At 40.1% G+C, this 16,138-nt stretch overlaps 1 protein-coding gene across 9 annotated transcripts in view; it reads left to right on the plus strand.

Moving 5' to 3' along the window:
* Positions 1-16,138, plus strand: part of CD3H18orf54 (chromosome D3 C18orf54 homolog) — a 67,496-nt gene that overhangs the window by 38,740 nt on the left and 12,618 nt on the right. For 7 of the 9 annotated variants that reach the window (XM_042962054.1, XM_042962055.1, XM_042962052.1 and 4 more), the window contains 2 exons: positions 9,991-10,098; positions 11,245-11,328. In XM_042962054.1, the coding sequence (XP_042817988.1) occupies positions 9,991-10,081 (91 nt within the window). In that variant the 3' untranslated portion in view covers positions 10,082-10,098; positions 11,245-11,328. Of the gene's footprint in view, positions 1-9,990; positions 10,099-11,244; positions 11,476-11,987; positions 12,195-15,300; positions 15,532-16,138 lie in introns of those variants that run through there. The other 2 variants (XM_042962060.1, XM_007080499.3) reach the window with 1 other exon arrangement.

Genomic DNA, 16,138 nt, shown 5'->3' on the forward strand with positions numbered 1-16,138 from the left:
CTGCAATATTGGATTGAGGAGTAACTCTCTAAGTATATATTGAATCCCTACAGCCTTCAGTGGTAGCCTAAGGCCACAGTGCCTGAGCCACTGTCCTGTTATATTTATTGCTGTGGTGTGTTGGCATTTTAAAAAAATGTATTCATTCCTTCAAGGATTTTATCATAGTTGGTAGGACCATCTAGAAGTTTTTGTTTGTTTGTTTTTTTCTCCTGTGAGATGAGCATTGGTTCTGTAATTATACCTTCTCTTTAGAAATTTATCTAATTTAGCCCTTTGGAATCCACAGGTGAGCCCTTCTTTTACTTGGTAATTGTGTGTAAGCACATGTACTGATTAACTGTTGAGCCCCTCTTTCTTCTAGTTCTATATGTGACCATTGATGCTCTCAATCCTTCTTCGTTTGGGTATAGTATCTGCTTGCTCTAGGATTACTCAGTTCACTCACTGTTCCCTTCCCTGTGTTTACTGTGGTGTCTACAGAGAAGTAAGTATATATCTATAATTAATCAATTAATTAAAAAGTTTATTTATTTTGAGAGAGAGAGGCAGAGAGAGAGGGAAAGAGAGAACCCCAAGCAGTCTGCACTGACAGTGCGGAGCCTGACGCAGGGCTCAATCTCACGAACTGGTGAGATCATGACCTGAACCAAAATCAAGGGTTGGACACTGAACCCACTGAGCCACCCAGGCACCCCAGTATATATGTATAATTTATAAACATATTGTTAGTAGAATAAACAGATCCCTATGTATTACTACTCTTCTACTTATAAAAATATAGAATACATTCTATTTATCCTTTTATATTACTTTTTATCCTTTGAGTATCATTGTAAACTTAGAGTATCATTAAACATTTCACAGGTTCCATATATTTCAATTAACCACAACAGAACTTATTTGAAGCTGAAATTATCACAGTCTGGCTCGTGAAGGCTCTTGAAATCTTCCTTTGTGTTGACATTCTCGAAAACATGATTGCTTTCTGGAAACAGAAGGATGTTCCAGACCCTTCTTATTTTTTCCTGCCATATGATCTAGTCATAACCTCTTTTCAAGGAATCAGGAGTTCTTGTTCCTCATGGCAGAGAAGTGTATTAGGGACCAAAATCTGGACACTAGGGAAGAACACGAGAGTGGATGGAGGGCAAAAGTACAGATACTACAGATGTCATTGGACTGTTAGTAGCGATGGAGCTGGAAATTCATACATGAGTTCACACTCATGTTTCTTATTTAGCTCATCACATTGCTGTACCATACCTGTTTTCTCATGCTTTGTTTTTTTAATACTGTTCTGTATATGATTTAATTGACTGCTTAGATTTCCCCCGATTTAACATTCTAGAAGGGTAAGATAGGGGGAGACTGATGAAGGCTGGGTACATTGGTCACTAGTAGATAATGGTTTCGGGGAAGAGATATGATTGTATGGAATGTAAAAATCATGTAAGAATAAATTCATTCATTTAAGCCTACTAAATGCCCCAAGTATTATGCTAAGCTTTGATGACAGTGTCTCTGCTCTGTGTAGTCTATAATCTGGCAGTGGAGGCATTCAAGTAACAAATAATTTTACTATGAACTGAGATGAGAACTTCATATGAAGCATAGAGGGTGTTCTGAGAATGTATTATAGGAGCACTTACCTAGTTCTGGGGTGTTAGAGTAGATAGAAGGGACAAGGAAGTGGCACTTGGCAGGTGAATGAGGAAGAACAGTGAACCATGTTCAGAAGGAGCTTGCTGTTCAGAGACATTCAGGGCTCACACAGGAGATGAAATTGTAGCTATTGAAGGCTTGTTGTTTTTTAAGAAATAATTTAAACTTTTTTTTCCTTTGTGAATTAAAAGAAAAAAAAGGGGGGCCGTAGGATCAAAGTTTATGGACTACGTAAGTTCAGACTGTTAAAAAAGAAAACCACAGGTCCAAAATGGTATCCCTTAGGTTAAGGCCCCAAGTCAGTAAATCAAGACTTAATATCTAACCTGACTGTAGTTTCAACCCCTCAGGAATGTAACCTTTAAGCAATCAACATGGAATTTCCTGGCCAAGACTAGGAAATATACTTATGGACACCTTTGGTTCCCCTTAGGAACCTTGCCTAAAGGATGGAGTCCTTGTGAATAAATTTCTTCTTTTTTAAAAGATTTCTTTTAATATTTATTTATTTTTGAAAAAGAGAGAGAGACAGAGGGTGAGCAGGGTAGAGGCAGAGAGACGGAGGCACAGAATCCAAAGCAGGCTACGCTCCAGGCTGTGAGCTGTCATCACAGAGCCCAACGTGACGCTCGAACTCATGAGCCATGAGATCATGACCTGAGCTGAAGTCGGACCCTTAACCGACTGAGCCCCCAAGTGCCCCAATTCCTTCATTTTTTAAATGCCCTTTCTGCCTGTAAAAAACCTTTCTTTTGTTTTTCTCAGTGGAGCTCCCCTCTATTTGTCAGATGGGATGTTGCCTATTTAGGAGTCATTTAATAAAGCCAATTAGATCTTCAAATTTACTCTGTTGAATTTTTTTTCCCCTTACCAACACCCACATACCCTAAGAGTAAGAAAGACACAATTTCTATTCTTTTCCTATGGGCACATAGCTTGGCACCAATAAAGCTGAGCCTCCCTTTTCTAGGAAATTTTGATCACCTTCTTAAAATTGCTCCCTCCCAAGCCACACACTTCTGCCTTTCCCTGCTTATTTTTTCCCCATAACACTTACCATTTTCTAATGTAGAATGTGAATTACCACTTTTTATTCATCTATTTGTTTGTTCTGATCCTCTTCTAGAATGTAACCCACATGTGGGCCGGGCATTTTGTCATTTTCATTTACTGGTATATCCCAGGCAACTAGAATGACACCTGGCACATATGGGGCATTTAGTTAATATTTGTTAATTGAATGGATTTGAGCTGTGTTGGGAGAAAAAACATTTCCTCTGCCTTTCAAGTTTATTCTGGCTGGTCTAAGAATTAAATTAACATGAGACAGAAATTAAAAAGAGAAAAATCAAGCAAAAGTTTGTAATAACACGTATACCTCCAGCATATATGGGAGAGACTCAGGAAAAGTAAGTAACTCCCATAATGGCCAAAACCATCATCTTAAATACCATTGTCAGCTAAAAATAAAAGAAGATGCTGGGATAGGGAGTCATTTATGGGAAGTTACCAGGACAAACCCAGTAAATAAGAGTAAGATTTTTATGCAGATTTAAGCCCAAGCCTTCTTGATAGGAGTTTCTTGAGATTGAGTCATCTCCTCTCTTTCTGACATAAGGTGGGAGAAACACCCTAACTAATGATATTTCCCTTAGGGGAACTTCTACTTTGTTTTCAGAGTTTCTCTCATTTCTGCTGTTTCTTAAAAATAACCAGCTTAAAATAATCAATAAGCCAAAGAGTATATCTTGGGGTGGCAAAATTTGCTCCCCTTCAGCTGTAATGGTTTCTGGAGTTGGACTCAGCTAGTTTTTTGTTCATATAATCACTCAGTGGCCTTCCTGGAGTTATCTTTCTCTGTTAATATGTTTTTAGATTGGCACTATAAATTATATATGAAGCAACTTAATTTGGGGAAAAATAACTGCAATGTTGAATATCCTGAATCATTATGTCCAAGAAATCTTGAAAAAATGGGAGTGTTGGGAAGCTAGCAGTCTAATGCTTTTTCTCAAAATAATTATATCCTCAATTCAAGTGTGTAGAGCTAGACTGTCTTAAGTCCATTTAGTCTAGCCTTAATTTTATACATATGAGGAAACTGACTTAACAAGGTTAAGGAAATAGTCCAAGATCAGATTGTCATGTAGAATTGAATGAATAGAATATTTTCATTTTCATTTCCTCCCTTCCTCCCTTCCTCCCTTCCTCCCTCTTTAGAGAGAGTGAGCACAAGTGGTAGCTGAAGTGATAGGAGAGAGAATATTAAGCGGGCTCCAGGCCCAACCCAGACCTGGAGCTCAGTTGAGTGGAGCTCAATCCCATAATCCTGAGATCATGACCTGAGCCAAAGTCAAGAGTCAGACTGGTTTAACTGACTGAGCCACCCATGGGTCCTGAATATTTTCATTTTCTTAATTTCACAAGTTCAGAAATCATTCCCAATGGTCTCTGACAATTATTTTAGAAGCTCATACCCACGTAATTCCTGTAATATTAGAGTTCTTCTTGAGAACCTGTTGGAATGGATAATGGTGGAGTATGGGAGCAGGGGGAGTATGTATTGAGCCTTTTTCCATTAAGATCTGGAATTTAAATGGATGGCATTGATTTTGAGGATATAAAATATTTAAAATAATTGCTTAAGTTTTCTCTGTGGGGCCAGTAAGGTGATTTCCTCATCTCGTTGACAGGGTACCATAAAACTTTATGTTTTTCCTGTTTGATTTTCCTTGTGCATTTGTTAGCTGGAATGAATCATTATATTGTAGAGTCTTTGAGGCAAGGGCCTATGTCATCTATGACTTTTGTGATCTCTGCAGTGTCAGGTTTATAGTACATCCTCATGTATCTGTGGTAGCCAGTGGTCATCTGAATGTTGAACACCAGATAAGAAACATTTACATAATGAAGGCATTGATCATTCTTGTTACTGGTAGAGATTTCAAAGGAAGTAATCAGAAAGAATTCCTCAACATTGTCTTATCAATCTATGCCACATGAACAATTATAAAAGGCAGATAACCTGGAGATGGAGGAAGTTGGGGAAACGTTCTTATTGGAACCTAGAACTTCCCTGCTAGTCATGTCAGCTCTAGTTGGCCCAGTTTAAGTAAAATAGTATTCTTTTATGATTGGATGTGTTCCAGGAAAATAAATTCAAGTCACTTAATGAAGAGTTATATCTTAATATATATTCAGTTTATCTTTTAGATAGATATTGCAATCAGCAGCTCTTAACACTTGCCAAATTTATTATTCGTAAGCTCCTAGCCCTTGGAATGGAGATAAACATTTAAAAAATAAAGCTGGCAGCAAACCTTAGTGAGAATAATGGCTGGAGATGGTATAAATATGTTTGTTTTAGTTTGTGGTAACAAATAGACTGCCCAGATGTATACTGGTGAAATAGAACAGAACTTTATTATTTGTTTATGCAAGAATTTGAAATGAGAGTTCTGGTTGGTAAGTGGGTTTTGTCTACACAGTGAACTGTGGGCTTAGGCTCCTTCCCTCTCGTGGCTTTGCCATCCCCAGGCTATCTCTGCATCCAGCTGGTGAAAGGCAGAGGGGGCATGGTGGGGGCTTACTCTCTTTTGGTTTTTTTTTTGTCTTAGCTTGGAATAGAATTTCTGCTCATATGTCATTGACTAAAACTCAGTTACATGGCCACATCTAACTGCTAAGGATGTTGGGAAATATAAACTAGTCTGGGTCCAGGAAAAGAGGTAATGGTTATTTTTCGGGATTTTCTTTCTCTCCCTCTCTCTTCTTGCTTTCCCTCCCTCCTCCTCCTTTCTTCTCTTCCACCTGCCCTCCCTCCCTCCTTCCTTCCTTCTTTTTTCCTCTTCTTTTTTCCTTTTTATTTTAAGATAGTCATACACTTCAGACCTTGGCATTGCAGATATTCGCTGAATGGTTAACATCTACATAACCATAGAACAGCTTTCAAAAGTTGGCACAATACTATTAGCTGAACTTATAGACCTTATTCAGATTTCACTAGTTTTCCCCCATAATGTCATTTTTCTGTTCCAGCATCCAGTCCGTTTAGTTGTCATGTTTCCTTAGTCTCTTGCCTTTTATGACCTTGCCACTTTTGAAGAGTCAGTAATTACGTAAAATGTCACTCTGGGTTTGTTTTATGTTTTCTCGTGATTAGACTGAGGGTAATGCATTTCCAGGACGGCTACCATAGACCAGAGATAATCTGCCCTTTTGGTGCATCATATCTAAGGGTATATGATGTCAGCATGTATCACAGATGATGCTAACCTTATTCACTTGGCCAGGATGGTGCATCCCAGGATTCTCCACGCTGAACTCACAATCTGCCCTTTTGTGTAATTATCGAGTATTTAGGAGAGATACTTTAGGAATATACAAATATTCTGTTTTCAGCTTAACCTTTCAACCAGTAATTTTAGCACCCATTGAGGGATCTTGCCTGCAGCAATTATTACTTTGATATTTTAATGGTGATTTTCTATTTCCTACATTAAAAAATGGATTTTTGTGGGGCGCCTGTGTGGCTCAGTCGGTTAAGCGTCTGACTGCGGCTCAGGTCATGATCTCGCCTTCAGAGTTTGAGCCTCACATCAGGCTCTGTGCTGACAGCTCAGAACCTGGAGCCCGTTTCAGATTCTGTGTCTCCCTCTCTCTCTCTGCCCCTCCCCTGTCATGCTCTGTCTCTCTCTCTCTCTCTCAAAAACAAATAAACATTAAAAACATTTTTTTAAAGTAAAAAAAAAAAAAAACAGATTTTTGTTAGATATCTGATGGTTACTGATAGATATTAAAGATTCCTGCCTTCTTCCCAGCACTGCCCAGTTTGGAAATTAAAGTGATCATGGTTTAAATAATATTAAGTAGATTAGAAGAAGATGAAGGGGTTAAAAGAGAATATAAATATAAAAGAGAATATAAAAGAATATAAAAGATTATATTGCTTCTGCTTTGTAGTACTTAGATATGGTCCCGATAGGAAGCTCCTTGGAATGTCAGTAAGAAAACCTGGGTTTTAGTTAAAATTCTACTAGCTTAATGTAAGCAGGTCTTTTTACTCTAATTTTAAAAATAAGGACAATTTACATATTGTTCAGGGTAACAGGTGAGAATGTAGTAATTTGAATTATTATGAGGGGTCATAGATGGTTTATGAGCTCAAGTGTCCTTATGCTATGGTAAAGTATAGGTATTACAGTGAGTCTACTTGTACTTATTAAAAGGAACCAGATGAACATTAATTGGGTATGTACTGTATGCAGGCACTGTGCTAACTGCTTTATGTATATTAACTCGTTTAATCCTTTCACACTTTTACGAAGGCAACATTACTAACCCCAATGAATGATTGAAGAACTTGAGGCACAGCAAGTTTAATTTTTTTTTTTTCAACGTTTTTTATTTTTTATTTTTGGGACAGAGAGAGACAGAGCATGAACGGGGGAGGGGCAGAGAGAGAGGGAGACACAGAATTGGAAACAGGCTCCAGGCTCCGAGCCATCAGCCCAGAGCCTGACGCGGGGCTCGAACTCACGGACCGCGAGATCGTGACCTGGCTGAAGTCGGACGCTTAACCGACTGCGCCACCCAGGCGCCCTGAGGCACAGCAAGTTTAAATGGCTTGCCCCAGGTCACACAGCTAATAAGTGCAGAGTTAGGATCCAAACCTTGGTGGTCTGGCTCCGGAATGTGCAGTCACCATTCCTCTATAAACTCGTGCTCTGGTTGTAACTATGGGCAGGGCTGATGTTCACCTAGCACGCATTCATCTAGTGATCATGGCAACTAACGACTCCTGTTCTGACTGCTCAGTGCCTGTGCCCTCGAGATGGTTAAATATTTTGGGTACAAACCTGGCCACTGATGAATAAAAATGTTTGCATTTCCTAGTCATGTTTGAATTGGGCAAGTATTATAGTTGACAGCATAAGTGAACCGTAGGAGATATTTGCAGGTGTTTATGTTTGGAGGCACACTAGCTTCATCATTTTGAAGTCAAAACAAAAGTATGGGGCATGTCTTTGTTAATTGTTATTTCCAATTTTGAGATATTGACCCATGTTTGTCTTTGGCCACCACATATAAGTAGTATGGCACTTGTTTAAAAGTGATTATTACATGTGGGATTGGGTGTATTAGAAAAAAATGGGCTGTTGGAAAAGTGGGGTCACTAATGTTCTTCTCTTTGTGGAACTGCTTGGTGATTTGGCTGCTATTTGCAGACTCTGGTTCAGTTTGCAGTTCTGCCTACTTTCTTCCTAGGCTGCCAAGCATTTCTGGTCTGGCAGAAATGACCCCACTTCTGTGGGTGGTGTAAATGGCTAGCATACCCACTACTGAGGGGTCTCTGGGCTGCACCACCCAGTTAACATTCACATGTCTTAGCATGATTTTGATACTATTCCTGCTTTCCACTGTTTTGCTTCAATTCACCTTGAACTATGTGTACATGTATCAAAGGCATGATGTTCCCTTGCAGCAAATAGAAATAGGAAAATCTCTGGCTGAAAGTGGGAGAGATGGGCATTTGTTTTGGCTCTGCCAGTGACTTACTGTGTTATTTTGGGAAAAATACTTAGCCTCTCTGGCCCCCTGTTTTCTTATCTGCAAAGATCAAAAGGACCCCATCTGGCCACAGCATTTCTGGTTTAGTGCTGAAGTGAGTTTTCATATAGCCTGGTGGATGATTTACTTGTCTTGCCATTTAAATAAATGCTAAGTGTAGCTCCCAGAGGTGACAGAGGACTGTGTTTTCATACTTCCAAGAAAGAAAAACAGAAAAATATAAAATCGTGTAAAACTTGCTTTGAAGATCCGTGTAGTATACCATTTGTCGATAAGACCAAGGAAAGTGGCAAACTTTCACTGAGTCTTAGAGAGCATTCATTGCAAGACACAACCCATTTTCAGAGATGTTAAGGTGTGGGATGGATTCTAGCTAACAAATGCACAGGGAAAATCCAACAGGAAAACATTGTGTTTTATGGTACCCTGAAAACAAGATGGCATCACCTTACTGGCCCCACAGTTAAAACAATTGTTTTAAATAATTTATGGCTTCAAAATCAGTGCCAGTTTCCATGTCTTGGCTGGAAAAGGCTAAATTAGTATGACGCAGGGCTGCATCTTACATCTGATGAGCTATGATAGGAAGGCCATAGGGTCAACTCTCCATCACTTGAGCGTAATGACAACCCTCATCCGTGTTGGATCCTGAGCTGCCTGGCCCAGAGAGGGTTTACATTTTTACGATATGGAATGTTGCAGAGCTGCCTATAGACAAGCTAGAAATATGGAATAGAATGTAATTAACTGTGCCTTTCTGCTGAAGCCGTGTTGGGACTCCAAGGCTCAGCTCAGAATTATGACTTCAGAGAAGTTCCATATCAGACACAATCACTATCTTCTCTCTCCTTGCAGGAGAGTATTGTACATACTTCTAGCATAACACAGCACAGTCTTTGGTAATGGTTTGCTTTCCATTTCTCCTGCTAGATTATGAGCTATTCCAAGGCCTCGTGCCATTATACAGGAGTGGCAGACAGTCTGGAATATAGTAGGCATTCAGTCATGTTTATTGAGAGAATACAGATAGGAAGATAGGAAAGAAGGATGGACTACTTTGTGGATTATAGGAGTGGTTTTTTGCATTATTCAGGCTACCACTCATCACCAGGAAGTATGATGCAAATGAATTTCAAATGAAGATTTAACTGTAACAAAATTCTTCAAGAAACCACATGGAAAAATCAGTCCCATTGTTTAGAGGCAGGACTGATTTGGGTGAAATAGGTTGCACTAGACTAAGCACCCACCATGAAACTGCCAAAAACCAGTGTCATGAAAAATCTTCAAGGGTGCTTTGCTCTGACATTAAAATTAGCTGCATGATTTTGGGCAGTTACTGCACTCACTCTCCATGCCTCAGTTTCCTCATCCACAAAATGGGAAGACTCATGGTACCTGATAGAATTGCTATAAGAACTAAATCACAGAATGTATGTATGCAGCACTTAGGACAGTGCCTGGCACGTAGCAAGAGAAGGAAATAAATGTCATTTATCATTATCTGTGTATGCGTCATCAGTGGGCAAAGAGTTGAGGACCAATGGAAGTGTTTTATTGGACTCTAATTTGGCAATTCTCTCTAGGGTTGTTTTTTTTTTTTTTTAACCAAGATTATAGTTTAAGAGACAGCTTCCTTATTTCGTTTCCTTTCAGCTGTATATAAGGACTCCCTTACTTAAGAATTACCATTCTTCACCTCTCAGGGATCTCCCCATTTGCTAGAGCTACATTCTTCCCCTTTTTCTTTTTCAGTGAATTGGTTGCTTGTTTCTGGGAATGGACAACTCAGCATTTGAAATGCATGAAGATGCCATGCAGAATACTTTGCCTGCGGGGAAGATGAACACCATCTTCAGAATGGTAAAGTGAAGATTTATATCCTGAGATTAGCTCACCGCCAACCTTTATGCAGACCTTAGGAAAGAATCCCTCTTTAGACCAGCTTTCCTCAAGTAACCCTCTTTGGAAAGGTTACATCTCCTGCTCTGAGCATTTCTTGATTTGCTTTCTCTCATAAACTCTTAGCTCACAGCTGCATTAGCTCTGTAACGGTCCAGGCCTCCATAAAGAGTTGTTTATGGTGCAGTATAATGTCGTGATACAATGTTAAACTGGATATGTTGATACATGGTTATGATATGTAAAGTGTATCATTTAAGAATGTTGATGTACTCACATCTATGTCAGAGTTGCTAGTAATCAAAGATATGCCTGCTCAGAGAAGAAGGAATTCAGAGAACAGTGGACAGGAGACCATCAGTACCTACGAATGCCATTGTAGTGGTCAGAGGAGTGAGGGCAAATTGATCCAAATGTTAGGGTGTGTGTTCTCTTCACAGCTCTCAGTAATGTGGATTTTAACTCACAGAAATGATACTGTTGGCTTTAGCATATATTTGTGATGTGAAACCAGGAAGTAGTAACATGGAAATGCATGGAAATATTGTGCTCAGACTTGGTAGATGGGTTAGTAACTCATATCGGTAATACACTGAAGGAAGGGGTTTAATGAAGCTATTTAAATGAAGGAGGGAGGGACAAAGAGGCTGAGACTTCTCAGACCTGTTTACTAGTATGTTACTTTTCTCATGCTTATTACCTGTACATGTAAATGCATATGTACATTCTGGAACTAAAAAGTTCACAGAAAATAGTCTTTATAACATCTTTAATTTTCAGGTGAAGAACCTGGTAAATAGGGACTAATTGGCTGTGCTGGAATACATTTGATATACAAACTTAACTGGCTACTTACTTTCCTAGGAATTTATTCTGTGCCTCAGGTTTTCATATGTTTAGTTTTTTTCTTGTTTATTTGGTGTCAGCAAGGTATATGGGATGTGTGTGTGTGTGTGTTTATTTATAACATGTATTATTTTACTGAGTATATTTATTCCACACATGCATTTTTTTTAAATAAAAGAAAAAAATAAACCAAATTAAGAAAGGAGGCAATATTTTTAATGCATCAAGAGTAGAGAATAATGGCTTCATAATTTCTCTTAGGAAAAGAAGAGGCAGTGGTCATTGATGAACATTTTCCTGGTATGTCTCTTGGCCTGTACCATCACCACCGCAGTAGGAGTACTGATACTTTCCTTGGTTTATACTCAGAACTCTCAGCCACATTCAGAAGTTCATTTAGGACTCGAAGCCCGGCCTCTGCAAACAACTCCTGTAGTGCAAAAGGCTGTGGATCCAAAATTCCAGTTTCTTAACCATTTACCTAAGTCCAAGGTATGAATCATACATTTAGGAAAAAGAATCCTCTATTGTAAAGGGGATTTCAAAACAGAGTTTCCTAAGCTTTGTGCCTGTTTCCTAAGCTTTGTGCCCTCCTCATTGGAAGGAACCAGTGGGGGGCCGTCTAGCTGAGGGGAGGTGGGCAGCAAGAAGCATAGGAGTTGGGTTGATGGGCTCGAGGCAGAGATTTTCTGTGGTAGATACAGCTCTATGTCGGGCGGGAGGGGAGAACTGCAGATAGACACATGCGAAGCTTCGATTCTCTTGTCAAGACAGGTGTTCTTTTCATGTCTCACAGGGACTAGACTGACAGCCCTGGAAGCCGCTGCTGTCATCCCCCAAGTCTTGCAGACCCGTTCTTCCTCTTCCCTTCTGGGGCTCCAGTATTTGCCTCACCACCACTGCCTTTTCTGTTTTGCCTCCCTCTTACTCTGTACACCACAGAGGCCTCGTGTTCCTTGGGAGATGGCCTCCGTGTTGATGGCTGTTTGCTCGTGCCTTTTCAGGTGTTTGAATTCCCCGGTGGTGCAATCCAGTGGGCCCGGTATAGGAACGATGTCAAAGACTATCTCAGCATCGAAGAAGAGGCTTTTGGCAGCAGCTTGAACAGTCAGAGATCACACATGACTCTGGGGACCCTGAGGATAAAAAGCAATGGCCTCCGGGCCCCTCACTGGCACTTCAATGCTAACGAACACGGCTATCTTGCACAGGTACAACCAGCTTGCCCGGCATGCTGCACCCGAGTATTTAAGCTGTGTGTCCTCAAGCTATTATTTTCGTTGTTGCAGAGCCTTCTTAACTCCGTGACAGACGGCATCCAGGCTTTGGCTGTGTGTTCAGTTAGATCAGTTAGCAGTGCCTTCAAGCATTAACCTGTTTGTTGTAATTATTCTTGGCATCACTTTGAACTTTTCTTCAGTATCCAATCATTTTTCATCTGCTGTTGTTAAAATAAGATCACTGTTCCATCCTTTGAGCCAAAGCTAAAACTGGTAGCTCTGATCTAATGATCAAAGAGACGGCAGCTTTCTTCTAAAGAAACAAGCGGATTGCTGATTTTCAGCCTGGAGTCCCTAAGATCAGGCCAATTGGATGTCCTTTTGTGGTTCACACTTTGTAGAATTGTCTGGAAGTCAAGTGAAATAGAGCTGGAGGTAAAATGTGTGTTCTCCCTTGAATTTCAAATAATTCATGAATTCTGAAACGTGTGTATTGTTGCATTCTGTATTCCAAACACAGGGGAAACTGTAGTGACTAAGTGCTCATGGCACTTTCAGAGTTTGGTCCTGCCCTGCTGGTCTTCTTAATAGATCAGACAGTCTTATGGGACACATTTCTGTTGTTCATGAAACTCCTTTTTTATACTTGATAATTCATTCAGTTTTAGAACTTATAACAGAAAGAGAGATTAGAGTTGCATCTGAGACCAAACACTTCTTTTAAAAAGAAAAAAAAAATTTAATGTTTATTTATTTTTGAGAAAGAGAAAGTGTCAGTGGCAGAGGGGCAGAGAGAGGGAGACACAGAATCTGAAGCAGGCTCCAGGTTCCAAACTCTCAGCACAGAGCCCGACGCGGGGCTCGAACCCACGAACTGCAAGATTATGACCTGAGACGAAGTTGGACGCTTAACCGACTGAGCCACCCGGGTGCCCCTGAGATCAAACACTTCTTACTTCTTATGAGAGAACAGAGGCTCAGATAGATTAAGTTTTCTGAAGATAAACTGTAGTTATTGGCTGGCCTGGCACAAAATCCATGTCTTCTGACTTCTTGTCTTTTTTCCACACATGCCAAATATGTAAAAGAGAACAGTCTCCAAAAGGCTGGTTTCCATGGCTTCGGCTGAGTAGTGGCAGAGTGGTAGGAGGAAGGAGAGGCAGATAGATGCAAGGGGACCCTTAAAAACAAACCCCAAGCTAGGGAGATTAATGTGGAACATGTTCTGGTGGATAACAGGCCTGGACTCCAGCTCAGTCTGGGGCTGCTGTTCTGGAAGCCCAGAGAAAGTTTATAATCTGAGCTTCTAACTGTGGGCTAGAAGGTGGCCAAAAGGTACAAACTTCCAGTTATAAAATTAGTAAATCACGGGATGTAATATATAGTATGGTAACTGTAGTTAATAATACTGTATTGTAAATTTGGAAGTTGCTTAGAGAGTAGATCTTAAAAGTTCCCATCATAAGATGAAAGTCTAATGAGGGTGATGGATGTTACAACTAGGCTGGTGGTGATCATTTTACAATATCTATAAGTATCAAATCTTTATGTTGTGTACCTGAAACTAATAAAATGTAAGTCAATTATATCTTAATTACAAAAATACAAAAAGAATTCAACTCCATAGGAAATAAGTTTGGGCTAGAATATTGTTTAGGTCCCAATGGTACCTAAATGGAAAATGGTAGGACCAATCACTCACATGGTAAGGAACCAATCAGTAGGATGTGAAGGAAGTCCCTCTACTGTGTAGCCACCCATGGAAGTTGCTTTTGTTTCTGAGTGTTTTCACAAAAACCTTGAGAGGAGTGGCCCTGAGAGGAGCTGTGCAGCGGGGTGGCCAGTGTGCATGGCCCTGCGGTGTGTGTCCCATCGGCCACTGTGCTGTCTCTGCGCCTGGAGTAGTTGGTTCCGTGATGTGACTAGATACACACTTCTGCTATTCTCCACCTTTAGACCTGGAGAGAGCTCTTTAGAGGTTCACCTTTCCCCCACATCTTTAATACCCGTCTGGAACATGTTGTACATGTCTGTGCAGACACAGTAAAGACTGCTTGTGGATGCTTTCCTAATGACCAGGAGTTTCTGGTAAAACTCTGGAAGAAATAATGTTACCTTCTCTACTTACTTGGCAACATAATGCTGGGGAAATGATTAGAGGATGAGAAAAAGGATTTTGTATAAACTGGAATGGAAGTATGGTGTCATATGGATTAAGAGTGTAGACTTCTGCCCCCAACCCCAGCCTCTGGCAACTATCACTCTAGTCTCTTCTTCTAGATGTCTTGGCTAGATAGTTAAGTTTTAGGGATCTTCTTTACAACATTGTGCCTGTCAGTAACAGTACTGTATTGAGCACTTAAAAACTTAAGAAGGTAGGTCTCACGTTAAGTGTTCTTACCACAATTTAAAGAAGTGTAGACTTTGGAGCTGGACTGCTTACGTCTTAATCCCAGCTTTGCCATTGACTGGCTGAGGAACCTTGGGAAAATTGTACATTCTGTCCAGACTCAGTTTCTCATCTATAAAGTGAGAATAATAATGGTATTTGCTTTATAGGGTTGATACAAGGAACAATGGAGGTAAGGCAGATAAAGTGCTGAGAAGAATATCCGGACACACAGTAAAAGCACTGTGTTATTGCTATCAGTATTATTGTTAAAATTGTATATAGACCTTTTATCTAGAAAATTCACTTGCATCCATATGCATAATGTACATGCATGTCACTGTGACCACTTGTGAACATCCATGTGCTTGGAAGTCTTTCCAAACTCTGAAGCATGAACTTAGAACTCCCAATTCTCAATGGGGGGACGATATTACCCCCAAGGGGGCAAAAGCTGGTCCTTGGAAGGTAAAAAAAACCTTACTCTTTTTATGTACAAAGCACAAATATGTGTATACCACATACGCAGTATGTACGTACAGTTTACAGATTTACTGCATCTGTAGTGTTAAAATTTCATGGGGTCATAGGGTGGTAATTGATTAGTAAAAGAAGACTATAATGTGATCTGATAAGAGAGGTAATGAAAAAAGTTTGAGAGACTTTCCTCTAAAGTGATGTTGCATGTACTTTCTGTTTATGTTTCAGGGGACGGCGTGGATTGGGGTGGTTGACGATGGTGGTGTAGTTACCACGTACAATGTTACAGCTGGCCAAGTGATCTTCTTCCCTCAGAATACTCTGCACTGGATAAAGAATGTGGGGGATGAAGACTGCTTTTTCTTGCTCTTCTTTTCCACACATGATGAACTTCAGACCCTGGATGTTGATGATGTGTTTTTTTCGATGCCTGAAGACATTGCTTCCAGGTCACTTAAGGTCTGTACCACTGCTGGAAACAAATCCCTGCACGAGGGTATGCCTTACACAGGCACAAAGAAAGCAGGAGTACTTGTGTTTCTAGGGTGGCAGTCAGTAGGGTAGGAGTTGGCTAATAGACTCAAGAGCATAACTTGAGTTCCTGCTAAAGACATAAAACATGTTGAAGTTGAGTTACCTTTTACTTTCCTTTATGAAGGACTTCTGTAGGAAACTATACTGAATTGGCCAAATAGTTTTGATAGCATTAATAAAAATTACTATAATTTACATCCCTGAAAAGCTATAAGCTCCTCCAGGGAAAAGTTGGCTATGGATGATGTAATTGTGTTTTCCTAACCTAATGCAGAGAAGCCCATAGTTTTCCTGAAGGGAAGCTACTTTTGGTCTCTCTAAATAGTTACATTATCATGGAGGGACTGTGCATACTGCTGGGTATAGAGGGAGAGGGCCAGATGTAGATGCTGACAATATAAATGGGTGATCAGAAGAACTGGCGATGGCCTGTGAGTGGCAACTGGAAGGGGTTCTGTGGTAAATTTAGAAGTCTATCTAGTGAGGGTTTGAGATTTATCTCACAGCAGATCCTGGATCTGATGTTATAGGG

Source organism: Panthera tigris, chromosome D3 (assembly GCF_018350195.1).
Source record: "Panthera tigris isolate Pti1 chromosome D3, P.tigris_Pti1_mat1.1, whole genome shotgun sequence".
NCBI classification, from domain to species: domain Eukaryota; kingdom Metazoa; phylum Chordata; class Mammalia; order Carnivora; family Felidae; genus Panthera; species Panthera tigris.